The 14,313-nt window shown below is 40.1% G+C and overlaps 1 protein-coding gene across 1 annotated transcript; it reads left to right on the plus strand.

Annotated features, from left to right (window-relative positions):
- Positions 1–7,584: 7,584 nt before the first annotated feature.
- hbegfa (heparin-binding EGF-like growth factor a) lies at positions 7,585–9,991 on the plus strand. The gene is made up of 6 exons (XM_060926831.1): positions 7,585–7,783; positions 8,395–8,619; positions 8,789–8,987; positions 9,086–9,241; positions 9,323–9,411; positions 9,542–9,991. The coding sequence occupies exons 1-5, from the start codon at positions 7,744–7,746 to the stop codon at positions 9,393–9,395; spliced, it is 693 nt and encodes a 230-aa protein (XP_060782814.1). The 5' UTR covers positions 7,585–7,743; the 3' UTR covers positions 9,396–9,411; positions 9,542–9,991.
- Positions 9,992–14,313: the final 4,322 nt, after the last annotated feature.

Genomic DNA, 14,313 nt, shown 5'->3' on the forward strand with positions numbered 1-14,313 from the left:
GCAAAAAGCAACCTTAAAAAATTTGATGTAGAGCAGGAGGTGGCGGTAATGCACCTTTAAGCTGGCATGCCAACCACCATTAAACCCAAAAGAAGAAGAAAAGCGTCCCGTATTTTACGATTCCGGAGATCGCCAAAGCAAATGAGCAACAGTATCACGTGACCACCATGGGGTGTGTTTGACCTACTTTTAACCAAAACAAGTTGGCATGAGCAAACATGGCGGACTCGTCTCTCCCTCCAGCGGAAAAGAAAAGGAAAGCCTGCCTGGTGAGTGCAACTGCAAGATAGTGCAAGGTTAGAGGGCATGTCATTCTTCTGGACAGATAACTAAATCATTCTAGCTAGCGCTTAGCTATCTTAGCCTTAGAATGCATGCGCTCGACTCCACGGTAGCGAGTATGGAGTTATACACCAAATGTTTTGATCTTACACAGAAAGAAACGAGAATCCAAAAGCAGGAACAGAGAAAAGAGATATTCGTCTTTTGCTTCACGGATCTATTTGCGAATGTCAACCACAAATTACATCCCTGAGACTCAAAACTCTCCGAGGTCAATGCAGAGTCACGATGTTTTCCGTGCATTGCCATCTTGGTGTGACGCAGTTCCATGGTTATGTGTGGTAGTGGGGGCCAAGCAGCAGTCTGTGAATGGAGGGCGGGGTCGGAGAAGGTAAGTGGCTAAGTCATTTCACCTGCTGTCAATTAATGTGTGTGTGTGTGTGTGTGTAGAGTGAGTGAGTGAATGAATGAAAGCAAGCAAGCAAGCAAGCAAGCTGAAAGGCTAGTAGTAAAGTGAAATAAAGAGTTTGCGTATGACCATCAACTCGCCTACCGTGCTTCTGTGCTCCACCCACACCAGGAACTGCCACATTATGGTAATTAGGTAAAGCTCCTCCCTCGCATTCAGCTATTTCCTGTTTCCATCGGGCCGTATTGTTTACCTCAACAGGGGGCAAAACGGTCCCAAAATGGAAAAAAGCGACCCTCAGGACATCAAAATGATCACATCTTGTCCACATGATATTGTTCTTGCGAGACAGGAAAATGCCATACACAATAAAAAATTTGAAAAATTCAGATCACTTTGCGGTCAGCACCTTTAATCATTAAAATGTATACACACACATGTATAAGGCAAGTCGAGGACAACATCTAATCATCTGTACAAGACAAGAACTTTTAAAATGGAGCACGGTTACTGACATCTTTTTCACAAACCGATGTATTATTATTATTATTATTATTCATCTCATTATCTCTAGCGGCAGCACGGTGGTGTAGTGGTTAGTGCTGTTGCCTCACAGCAAGAAGGTCCGGGTTCGAGCCCCGTGGCCGGCGAGGGCCTTTCTGTGTGGAGTTTGCATGTTGTCCGCGTGGGGGTGCTCTGGTTTCCCTCACAGTCCAAAGACATGCAGGTTAGGTTAACTGCACTGCTCTTTTGAGATATTATCTCTAGCCGCTTTATCCTGTTCTACAGGGTCGCAGGCAAGCTGGAGCCTATCCCAGCTGACTACGGGCAAAAGGCGGGGTACACCCTGGACAAGTCGCCAGGTCATCACAGGGCTGACACATAGACACAGACAACCATTCACACTCACATTCACACCTACGCTCAATTTAGAGTCACCAGTTAACCTAACCTGCATGTCTTTGGACTGTGGGGGAAACCGGAGCACCCGGAGGAAACCCACGCGGACACGGGGAGAACATGCAAACTCCGCACAGAAAGGCCCTCGCTGGCCACGGAGCTCGAAACTGGACCTTCTTGCTGTGAGGCGACAGCGCTAACCACTACACCACCGTGCCGCCCATTATTATTAATAACTATTTGCAATTTAGCACCACAAGGCGGAGACATTTACCGTCATTATAATTTTATCACACAATTCATTCCTTCATTGATCTTCAGTAAGTGCTTTATCCTGGGCGCAAGGTGCGAGAATTCACTATGGACGGCATCACAAGATACCATGCACACACTCATTCACAACTAGTGTAGCCAACCTGCCTAGTGGCATGTTTCCAGAGGAGGGTGGAGTACAATCTACACTAATGCACCCCCAAGGTACAATCTACACTAATGCACCCCCTAGGGCTCATTATTAGACCTCAAGGTAACTATGTGTAACTTTTTAGGGCCGTAAAGGTACCTATATGTTCCCAAGCAGTATATAAAGGGTACAAATACTGTAAGTACCTTAGAGGGAACTGCCCCGGTGACAAGCCGTTATACCCCTAAAGGTACAATAATATACTTTTTTCTGAGAGTGTAGGAAATCACGCGCAGATTGGTCGAGAGATTCGGACTATTTCTCGATAATCACCTCGAGCGACTAGACAAAATGGCGGCCGATCGCTTCGTCATCGTAAGTGAGGAAGAATTACAAATGATGAAAGAAAATACTGTTCCTAAAAGCACTAAAGATGCTACGAAGTTTGAGCTAAAACTATTCAAAGGGAAGGTGGAATTGCGATTTATTTTATCAATTTCAAAACAAAGTATTTTATGTGACTTGACGTAGATAAGTGACACAAGTCTGCGCCACACCGGTATTACATTTGCAAGCTGCTTTTGAAGTTTGAAATAATTTTTTTTTAATACACCTTTTTTTTTAAAATAATCACCTGTTGTAGTGGTTAGCGCTGTCGCCTCACAGCAAGAAGGTCCGGGTTCGAGCCCCGTGGCCGACGAGGGCCTTTCTGTGTGGAGTTTGCATGTTCTCCCCGTGTCCACGTGGGTTTCCTCTGGGTGCTCCGGTTTCCCCCACAGTCCAAAGACATGCAGGTTAGGTTAACTGGTGACTCTAAATTGATCGTAGGTGTGAATGTGAGTGTGAATGGTTGTCTGTGTCTATGTGTCAGCCCTGTGATGACCTGGCGACTTGTCCAGGGTGTACCCCGCCTTTCACCCGTAGTCAGCTGGGATAGGCTCCAGCTTGCCTGTGACCCTGTAGAACAGGATAAAGCGGCTAGAGATAATGAGAATGAGAGGTTCAGTGAATATCGATGAATAATAACCTCGACTTCGGCGAATAATTGTTAAATGTAGCACAAAGAGGAAACCCATCCATCCATTATCCGTAACCGCTTATCCTGTGCAGGGTAGCAGGCAAGCTGGAGCCTATCCCAGCTGACTATGGGCAAGAGGCGGGGTACATCCTGGACAAGTCACCAGATCATCACAGGGCTGACACGTAGAGACAAACAACCATTCACACTCACATTCACACCTACGGTCAATTTAGAGTCACCAGTTAACCTAACCTGCATATCTTTGGGGGAAACCGGAGCACCCGGAGGAAACCCACGCAGACACGGGGAGAACATGCAAACTCTACACAAAAAGGCCCCTGTCAGTCACTGGGCTCGAACCCAGGACCTTCTTGCTGTGAGGCGACAGTGCTAACCACTACACCAGCGTGCCACTCTGAGGAAGCTATAATGTGTAAAATATGACAGTATACAGTTATACAGAAAAAAGCAAGCAGTAATAAGTATTTCTGAAAGGAGATGTAGCATTTGATACACTACATTTTAGACTAGAAGTTTTGTTGTCTTTGTATTCTGTCACACTATGATTTCCCTTCACTCGAAACCTGCTCCAGCGTGACAACGCCCCTGTGCATAAAGCACCTCGAATCTTTCCTGTCACACACATTTTTTTCTGAAATTGTCTATTTTGTGTTTTCAATCCTTAATTTCAATGTTGCCCACAATCCAAGTAAGGAAATGTTTTCCAGACATGTCCAGACGTCACCTGTGCTAGGAATGCAGTTTGCGTACACCAGGTACTACTGTTTTATTTGGGAATAGAAAAGCAAAAATTATGCTCAGGATTGTATTGATGATCCTACACACCTGGCACTGGTGGATTCTATAGTACACAGCTGTGGATGAGTAATGTAATGACTCATGCTCACACTATCTGGTGTCACCCGGATGAGGATAGGTTCCTCTCAAGATCATTAATGACAGGCAGTTTGAAGAACATCTAGCGGAACCAGAAGACACTGCATGGAATTTGGAAACCATGCAAGAATGTTTCTGAAAAAAAAAATTCTTGGCAACTAGAGAGCACTAAAGTACATCCAGCTGGTTAATGAAATGCTTCAAGTACACAAAACTGTAGGATCGAACATGTCCAAGCATGTCGGATTCCTTTTCTGCATTCATGTTTACACTTCTTCTGTGATGAACACGGAAATACAGGAGCAGTTCAACCAGAATTCAAACATTTGGTAAATTACTGTTGTATGCTTCAGTGACAAGCATCAGATAATCAGAACAAGTGAGAATCAGCAACAAAACATTTTTTAGGTTTGTGGAGCTCGTTCAATATGATTAAACTCATTCATTCATTCATTCATTCATTCAACAAAAATCAAATTTGTGTTGCTCCAAATTTCTACATGATACAAACACTTCGTAAATATATCTGTATTGGGTTTGAAGAACAGGTGTCAGGTGTTTGTCCCAATATTTTTGATCAACTGAAAAATGGCTGAGTTCAAACAAAAAGTGTCATGTTTTAACTTTACACATCTAGATGTAACTGTCAGGAAATGAAAGATGAAATTCTGATCTATCGTCTCATATCCATCTTTTGATCTCAAACACCAAGTGTCTTCAGTGTATAACAAAAACAAAAGGATCGGCCTTTCTGTTCCAATACTTTTGGAGGAGACTGTGTATATTGACCTTACAATCAATAGCATAAAAACCTTTCATTCTATCCACATTTAATGGATATGAGCAATCGTGCACTCTGATTGGCTACTCTACTACTAGGCTCATATACCATGAATAGAGAAAAACAAAACGGTGGCGAGCATCAAGTCAGATATATCACTTTATTATCAAGTATATCACTTTATTATCAAGTATTTAAAAGAAACAGAAATCGCTAAAAGAATATAGTTCTACCACCCACCACCCTACCCCATATCTCCTGTTCCACATTCCAACCCAATCGGTGGCGCCAAACCACCAAAAACCTGTGTTACTGAACCAAACGAGGACAAAATAAAAACTCTACCCGCAAACAAAACCCAAAAAAATACAAAAAAAAAGCAGCAAAATATGGAATAAAAGTATTTGATTGTAAGAATGTATCTTTTTTCTTGAGAATTATAATTATAGCATTTTTCACAAATTGCTCCTGTCATTTCGCCGGTTTGTTTACATTCTAAGCGGAAATGATTTTGTTGGACATTTTGTATAAAGTTTTTATTAATCGAATTTGCAAAAAATAAAAACGCTCTGTTTTTCAAAATCCAGTGAATGCGGATAGAATAAAACAGTTATTCCACTCAATCTCGTCATACATGGATTATCAGTGCTACGCACCTCATCGGCTATCAGCTCATGTACGACTTGATTTTGTGGAATAATTGTTTTATTCTATCCACATTAGGAACTTGTTCTTGGTTCTAAGATCCCTGTTCTTGGCTGCAGGAGTGGAACCCAATGTGGTCTTCTGTTTTTGTTGCATGCTGAGATGCTTTTCTGCTCACCACGGTTGTAAAGAGTGATTATATGAGTTACTATATCCTTCCTGGCAAAAAATCTCGAACCAATCTGTCCATTTTCCTCTGAGCTCTCTTATCAACAAGGCGTTTGTTTTTTCCACCCACAGAACTGTCACTCACTCACTCACTCACTCACTCACTCGATGTTTTTTGTTTTTCGCACCATTCTGTGTAGAGACTGTTGTATGTGAAAACCCCAGGAGATCAGCAGTTTCTGAAATAGGCCCTAAATATTAAATCTTACAGCCTAAACACGATACCCTACACGATGGTTCTATTTGGAACATACATAGAAGTTCTATGCTACTACGTAGAACTATACACTACGCTGAAAAGTTACCTTAAGGGTTCTATGATAGAACCCTTAAGGTAACTTTTCAGCGTATTGTATAGTTCGCAAAGAGGTTGGGAATCGGGTCTGTTGCAAGATTCGACATAAGACTCTGAAGGGATATATTTAGCTAATTAAAGGTTCTCTTTGGAACCTTCTCTGTCCCCCTTACAAAAAAGAAGTTTATTCAAGTGTGCTTCTAGTAAACTTCTTTTAAACTAAAAATAAGAGAGTATGCTTTCAGGTTACTTTTTATTTACTTATCAGAGATATACTTAATAAAGTTATACATAAGTATACTTGGCTTATACTGAAAAGTATATAGAAAAGTCTAAGTATATTAAGCTTATACTTAAACTTTTGATCAAGATTTACTTAACAAAAGTGTAATAAAGTATTAAAATATTTGTGCCTTATATTTAAGTGGACTTGCCCTGTAGTTGTGCTTCAGCATTGTTGACTCTTAGGTATGTCTGTGGTTCCATATAAGGTTTTTTTATTTAATTTTATTTTTTTATTTCTCCTGAGTGGAATATTTATTTATTTATTTATTTATTTTTCTTTCAAGCTTGGATGTCAGTTTCAGTCGTCATTGGCATGTTTTTATACTTTGGCATTTAATACAACGTTGCTTTCAATTTTGATTTTTTAAAGAAAATGAATTCTTAATCCTGAGTATCTGTTGTTATTTTGTGAATTCTTACCTTTATAACTTCATTGTAACTTAAGGTACAAAACACTTCAGTTGTCTACTGGTAGTGTGTATGAGGTAAGGGTTCGGGCTAGAAAACTAATAGTGTACCTAGAAGGGTCAGTGCAGTATACTTCAAAACTAAAAAGTGGACTAGATGTATATAACCAGTAACTAATAGTATATTTCCAAGTATACTTTTATAAACTAAAAAGTGGACTAGAAGTGTGTAACGAATAAACCAATAGTATATTTCCAGTATACTACAAAGTATACTTTAGTAAAGTAAAAAGTGGACTAGAAGTATAAAACAAGTAAACTCGTAGTATATTTCCAGTATACTATGAAGTACGCTTTTTGTAAACTAAAGAGTGGATTACAAGTATAGAACTAGTAAACTATTAGTATATAAGTTTACTTGTGGTATACTTGCAGTAGAAAATAAAAAAATACTAGTTGTATACTCAGAGTTTACTTCTCTTAGATTTAAAGTATACTTTTAATAAACTAAAAGTGGGCCAATTTAGTTCCAAGAAGTATTAGATTAGTTTACTTACAAGTATACTGTAAGTACACTGATATCAGTATGCCTGGTACACAAAAGTAAACTTAAAGAAATATACTTTAACTTTACTTAAGTATACTGAATAAAATGAACTTGAAGTATACTTCTTTTTCATAAGGGTCTACATCTAGATATATATATATATATATATATATATATATATATATATATATATATATATATATATATATATATATATATTTTTAATAGTTCCAGGTTTGTCACTTTCCAGAGTGGTTCTATTTTCTGGGACACTCTCTGTTGGAGGGAGGATTCCCCTTTAGAATACTAACAGTCTATGTCAGTTAAAATTACAGTAGACATGACCAGTAAAGACTGTGTGACAGCATGTTATAAACTAAATGAAGTGTGAGAGGAGAGAGAGAGAGAGAGAGAGAGAGAGAGAGGGGAGGAGGAGGAGGAGGCATGGTCTCAGCCCTATTTAAACGCTTGCTCTTCACCAACACTGATTCTGTCTTGTTCCTCTGTCAGAGCTCAGCCACGGGCCGGCGCACGTCCACGGATTAAACTCGGAATTCTGTGGAATACTCACAACAAGCCTGAAATTTTCCTGGATTTCTTTTCCGTCACAGCTTCTCTTCGTGTTCTATCCGAGTTGGAAACTATGAAGCTGTGTGTGGTGGCCGTTTTCGCCCATGCACTCGGTAAGTAATTCCAGGCTTCATTCAGCCTTCTGTGATTCCACGGAAAGCAGCTTCACGCCTTTTACCTTGTGTACACGTGATGTACTGCACGTGAAATGAAAGTGATAGCCGTTTTTCAGTAAAGTTTCCATAATACTGAATTCCTGGAGCAGGACACTTCATTTTTCTCGTACTAAGTGTTTCAGCATGTCGAAGAATCTTTTCTTGGAGGGCAACACTGCGGTTCAGTTGGTCGCCGGCCCATTTAAGAATAATCTTTATGTAATGTAATGTGATATATTTATTTTTGACCTGTGTGTTCATGCATTAGATCAGTGTCTGTGCATGTGAGTTTTGCAAATCTGCCCGAGCACCCTCTAGGGGTGTCGAGTGTGTGACCTATTTTAGGGAAAGAATAGGTTGTTTTCATATTCGCTACTAGATAAGTTGGACAAATTCCCTTTAATAGCTAAATGGGGGGGAGGGGACTGCACACTGCTGTCGTGGTTGCAAAGCTCAGAAGTATTGGCACCTACTCCAACTTCCATATCCAGATCCAGGAGCTAGTCCTGAGTCTGAGGAAGTGAACGATTAACCTGAAATAAACTTGTCTTTATTATGTTTTTTTTTAGTTATTTTCTCTCTGGCAAGTGGTGCATCTATAGAGAGGTATGAGTCAGAGAAGCCTGCACAAACGACTGTGATTCACCTGCTGCGCACATCCGAGGCTCTGAACGACAGAAAGCCTGCTGATGACAGCAAGCACAAGCACCAAGAAGAAGAAGAAGAGGAGGAATATTACTACGATGATGAACAATACGACGATGAGCTGTCTGGGGATTTCGAGATGCCTCGAGGTAATTCAGAAGTGGCTGTGATGTAAAATATAAATACTCACTATAAATGAATGACACAAGTTTTGCTTTGAATCTTTTTGAATTCTGTGCCTGTTATTATTGTGAATATTTTTCAAATGAGAAGAAAATATGGTGGTAAATTTGTGCTCTTGTTGTTTTGCTTCTACAGTCGCATTTTCAAGCAAACCTAAAGACCCAACCACGGTGCTGAACGCAGAGAGGCGTGAAGGTGATGGGAACGTTAAAGGAGAAAGGAAAAGAAAGGGAAAGGGGAAAGGGAAGAAAAGGAATCCTTGCTTGAAGAAATATAAGGATTATTGCATCCATGGAACGTGCCAGTATCTGAGAAAGATCGGCCAGTCGTGCATGTAAGCCTCATCGCTAATCATTCCTCCAATCTGCTTTTTATGTTCTGTTTTTGTGCAAACCCTGCAGTTTAATAAAATGATCTTTTTTTTCTTTGCAGATGCAATCCAGGTTACTCAGGAGTGAGGTGTCAGTTTTTCTCCTTACCTGTAGGAACACCTGAAGAAGGCTACAGTCGGACAACAGCCCTCGCTGTCGTGGCTGTGGTTCTTTCAACACTCTGTCTAACCATCATCGGCCTCCTCCTAGCTCTCAGGTTAGTTATTGACGCACCTACCGTCATATCGGCGATTTAAATGCAGTATTTGTTGCATAAAATGTCTCTTATGATTGACAGGTTTCACAAACGAGGCACGTATGATGTAGAAAACGAGGAGAAGGTTAAGCTTGGCACGTCTACACACCGCTAAATAACAGGAGCTCACAGTAAGTCATCACACACACACAATCCAAAAAATGTGCGCACAATATCCCCGGACTATATGAGGTCATCGTTAGGTGGCGTTTTTAGTTCCATATGTGACATTTGATCTCTGGGATGTCTGTTTTATTTCAGGGTGACTGTGAAGTCTGTGAAATTCTACCTCAAAATAAAATAGACAAGATGAAGGCCGAGAGAGAGAGAGAGAGAGAGAGAGAGTTACAGATGTTGTCTGAGTCATGACGCCACAAGCGTTCCAGTTTAAATCACTGGGATCGAGACTCATCAGGATGTTCAGCAAGGTATAACCAGAGCTCGGTGCTTGGCCCTGTGGAGCTGCAGTGTGAGTGTGAAGAAGAAGGACTGAGACACGAGGCATGTTTCGGACGTAAATATCTGCGTCTACTGTGGGTTCGGACATTGACTGATAAAGAGACATGGCCCTGAAATGACCTGTTTTTACCTGTAAAAAATGTCTATTTATGTACATTTGTTTTTGAGACCCTAGTGTTAATTTATTTATTTAAATATTTATTTGTACCAAACTTTAGAGGCTCTGATTTTACTTGTCCATGTGTTTTGAAAATGTGTTTTATATATATATATATATATATATATATATATATATATATATATATATATATATATATATGGTATATATATAAATAAATATTTAATACTGTATTTATTAAAATTTCAGATATATTACAAAAGAAGACTCTAATACAGCAAAACAGCCAAAAAAATTCAACAATTTCCATGTTGAACAATTCAACAACTAGCAATTCAAGCATTTCTCCCTCCATTACAGTATTAAATACATTCATGAACATGTTTTGTAGCTTCACATCCATCTTTCAAATATCTATAGCTTCTTGCTTATTGAGAACATCATGAGACATTTTTAACAGTTTTACAGTGGTGTTATTCAGCCAGGAAAGCTTTCAGTGTTAAAAAAAATGAAAAATGTGAATTAAAAAGTCTGATAAAAAAAGAAAAAAACCTACCTGACTTCTGGAATGTCTGTTTTTTCTTTCTATTGGATTATATATCATGTATTCATCTCCTCAGAGCTGGTTAATGATCACTGGTTACTCAAGTAAAAGTAAATGTCACCTGTTGAAAATCTACTTGAGTATTTTTTTTTACATGTTGACACAGCTAATCCGAAAATGTTCTTTCTTCTTTTCTTTTTTGTAAATTAACACAGCCTCCATTATCAACAGTAAATAAAGAAATGTAATGTTAGATAGCTAGTTAACTTAGCCAAATGCTGTTTAGCTTTCAGTAGCTAGCTCATGTTAATTCATACATTTCTATCTACATGCTTAGCTATCTAAAGACGCCCTTTACACATTACCTATGTTTTGAAGTAACATTAAAAGTTTAATATGAAGTGTTCATACTGCAAGTAGACCTGGCTAGCTAGTCGAGCTCACTCAGCTAGCTAATGGCAAACTTGTAAGTGTTTTCGTAAAGTATATTGAGCTGTGAAATGCTGATATCTCTACACTTTTTGGCTTGCATCTGAAACAGTAATGAAAAATAAATGGAGCGAAATTCAATATTTTATCAGAACTCTATTCTTAAGAGAATATGGTCATGCATCGACCTGATTTTTGATTGCTTTTGTGACTGTACGACGAACGCGTACCACCGCAGAGAACCTGATCATAAGTGCAAGGCAACATATCTCATAAACACTTGACCACCGGACAACAAAATCTGTATCTTTATTTCCATAAGATGGGTTTTTATCCAGCACTTATTTTTAATTTGCTTTTTAAAAAATAACGTGAGATTACTTACTAACACATTTTACAGAAAATATTCACAACTTTCATATAAAACTAGTTAAAACAGCTTTATTAGTCCACTAGTTTATTGGAAAGTTGACACTTTGTCATGTAAGGGCGGCAGACAGATGTAAATGCAGGAAGAGTTTTATTGACAACATGCTAGCAAATAGATCCAAAATGTAGACAAAGGCAGAGTCGAAAAACAAGCAGTGAGTCACAGACAGGATATCAGAGGAAATACAATACTCACAGTCCAAAAACACAAACAGGGTCAAAACCAGAAAAGAGATACAAAATACAAGGCTTGGTAATGTCAGACGCAGGGTACAGAGCGTAAACTTCACAAAGTCTGTGTGTTACTGAGAGTCCTTAAATGTATGCGCTGTGATTGAGCTCTAATCAGGATCAGGTGCATGGTAATTAGTCCTAATGGCACTGCATGTGTGCCAAAGCGTGTGGACGTGACAGATGTAACCAGACAACTGTTTGTCGTATCGAATTTGATATCGGATGGCGACTATACAGTAATGATGTAAAGAGAAAGTACTGGTCCACTGCTGTCCACCAGGCACCCAGCAGAGTCACACCATAATAAATGTCATAGTGTTGTTTCTGGCACATGGCATGCCGTGTCAAAGAAAGGAATAAATATGTATCATAACAGTGATACGTATCTCATTATTGGTCTCACTGTCACACCACAATGCAGTGATTTATTGATGTGAAAAACACGACACGACATAATTCAATGGTTCATTCATGGTGCGATAATATTATTATTCTATTCAGGTTGATTTTGTGCCCTGGCAGACATTTTGCTCATAAACTCATCAGGAGTTCTGCTTTTAGGCAGTGCATAAATATATCTATATTATCTATATTATTTCAAAACTCATTTAAAAGTAACAATACTATGAATAAGATAAAACTCAAAAAGTACCATTCTAGTGAAGTGTGTACTCAAGTGTAATGCGAATGCGTGTAATTCATTACTTTCCATTCCATGTTAATGATGTTAGCTTTCTAAAGGCATTCTACGTGGACTATTTTTTATTAAAGGGAAAACCTCGATTGTAGTGTTCTAAGTAGAAATTTGAATGGTTTTCCCAGTGAGACAAATCAAAGAACCTTTTAGAGTGCAAGGTGAGAAGACTTTTAGGGAAAATAATCCTTTCAGGAGGCGACACGGTGGTGTAGTGGTTAGCGCTGTCGCCTCACAGCAAGAAGGTCCGGGTTCGAGCCCCGTGGCCGGCGAGGGCCTTTCTGTGCGGAGTTTGCATGTTCTCCCCGTGTCCGCGTGGGTTTCCTCTGGGTGCTCCGGTTTCCCCCACAATCCAAAGACATGCAGGTTAGGTTAACTGGTGACTCTAAATTGAGCGTAGGTGTGAATGTGAGTGTGAATGGTTGTCTGTGTCTATGTGTCAGCCCTGTGATGACCTGGCGACTTGTCCAGGGTGTACCCCGCCTTTCGCCCGTAGTCAGCTGGGATAGGCTCCAGCTTGCCTGCGACCCTGTAGAACAGGATAAAGCGGCTAGAGATAATGAGATGAGATGAGATCCTTTCAGGATTCAATAAGGGTTGATCGTGCCTTAATCCTGTGGAGGTGCGAGTCATTTACGGCGCGCGAGAGAGTCCGCTTGACGCGCGCGCTGTCCGGAGCACGCCCGAGAGTCTATCTGATGCACACGTCAAGGCGCACAGGTGTGACGCTCTTGCATGAAATTAGTACAAAAATTAATGTAGATATAAATATCTTATGCCAAATTATTATGGCATGTTACAAAAAATAAAGAAAAAAATCCAAGTCTCCAATTTATGAATCCGAATGTAGTTAACGCACGAGTCCAAGTCCAAGTCATCAGTGCTCAAGTCCAAGTCAAGTCACAAGTCTTTAAAATTAGGGCACGAGTCGGATTTGGGGCGGCACGGTGGTGTAGTGGTTAGCGCTGTCACCTCACAGCAAGAAGGTCCGGGTTCGAGCCCCGTGGCCGGCGAGGGCCTTTCTGTGCGGAGTTTGCATGTTCTCCCCGTGTCCGCGTGGGTTTCCTCCGGGTGCTCCGGTTTCCCCCACAGTCCAAAGACATGCAGGTTAGGTTAACTGGTGACTCTAAATTGACCGTAGGTGTGAATGTGAGTGTGAATGGTTGTCTGTGTCTATGTGTCAGCCCTGTGATGACCTGGCGACTTGTCCAGGGTGTACCCTGCCTTTCGCCCGTAGTCAGCTGGGATAGGCTCCAGCTTGCCTGCGACCCTGTAGGACAGGATAAAGCGGCTAGAGATAATGAGATGAGATGAGTCGGATTTGAGTCCGAGTCCTGGACTCAAGTACTACAAGCCTGGCTAACGGTATAGGTATGATGTACAGCTCTCAACCTTGCAGTAAACATTTTGATCAGAATGCTGGGCCTTATAAATGTTTTACCTAGTGTTCTGAATTGTGCAAAATTATTGGAACATCACTTTCATGTAATTTACAGTCTAAAATCCAAAATGCACAACAGCACATAGTTGAGTTTAACCATGATTGCGCCAAGAAGTTCCAGAAACAGAAACAACGCCTTAACATCTTGCATTGCTTTGCTTTCTTGTATAATTCTGATGAAATGATAGAGTCAGCTGCAATTTATACCATTTATACGAAGCATGATCACACATGACTGATAGCATCAGTACCTTGTGATAACTGGTCACTAATTCATGGGACTCATCATGGCAATGGGCTAATTGTCATTTCAGAGTGGAAGCAATAAAAATAACTTAGTTATTATTATTAGCTCATCCGGCTGACAGATAATGAGTTTATGCCTTCGTGTGTTCTCCGTCTTCCATCCGGCATCATCCACATTTCACGAAAATCACTTCTTCTCTTTCAATTCTTCACTTATTTTTATTCTTTTTGGCAGGAAGGTGGGTCTGCCTGGGGTGCATATAGCTTCTACCCAGATTTGCATAATTGCAATTAATAATGAAGATATAGAGTAATTAAGCCCTAATGAGCAGTTTCCACATAAATAATTTCTTCTCCCTCAATTCTTCACCGATTTTGATTCTTTCTGGCATGAAGGTAGGGGTACCTAGGGTACATACAGTGGGGCAAAAAAGTATTT

The sequence above is a fragment of the Neoarius graeffei genome, chromosome 8, assembly GCF_027579695.1.
Source record: "Neoarius graeffei isolate fNeoGra1 chromosome 8, fNeoGra1.pri, whole genome shotgun sequence".
NCBI lineage: Eukaryota > Metazoa > Chordata > Actinopteri > Siluriformes > Ariidae > Neoarius > Neoarius graeffei.

Coding starts and splice junctions, on each gene's coding strand:
- hbegfa (XM_060926831.1), top strand. CDS start 7,744: ATGAAGCTGTGTGTGGTGGCCGTTTTCGCCCATGCACTCG. Junction 7,784..8,394: donor CGTTTTCGCCCATGCACTCG/GTAAGTAATTCC, acceptor GTTTTTTTTTAG/TTATTTTCTCTCTGGCAAGT. Junction 8,988..9,085: donor AAGATCGGCCAGTCGTGCAT/GTAAGCCTCATC, acceptor TTTTCTTTGCAG/ATGCAATCCAGGTTACTCAG.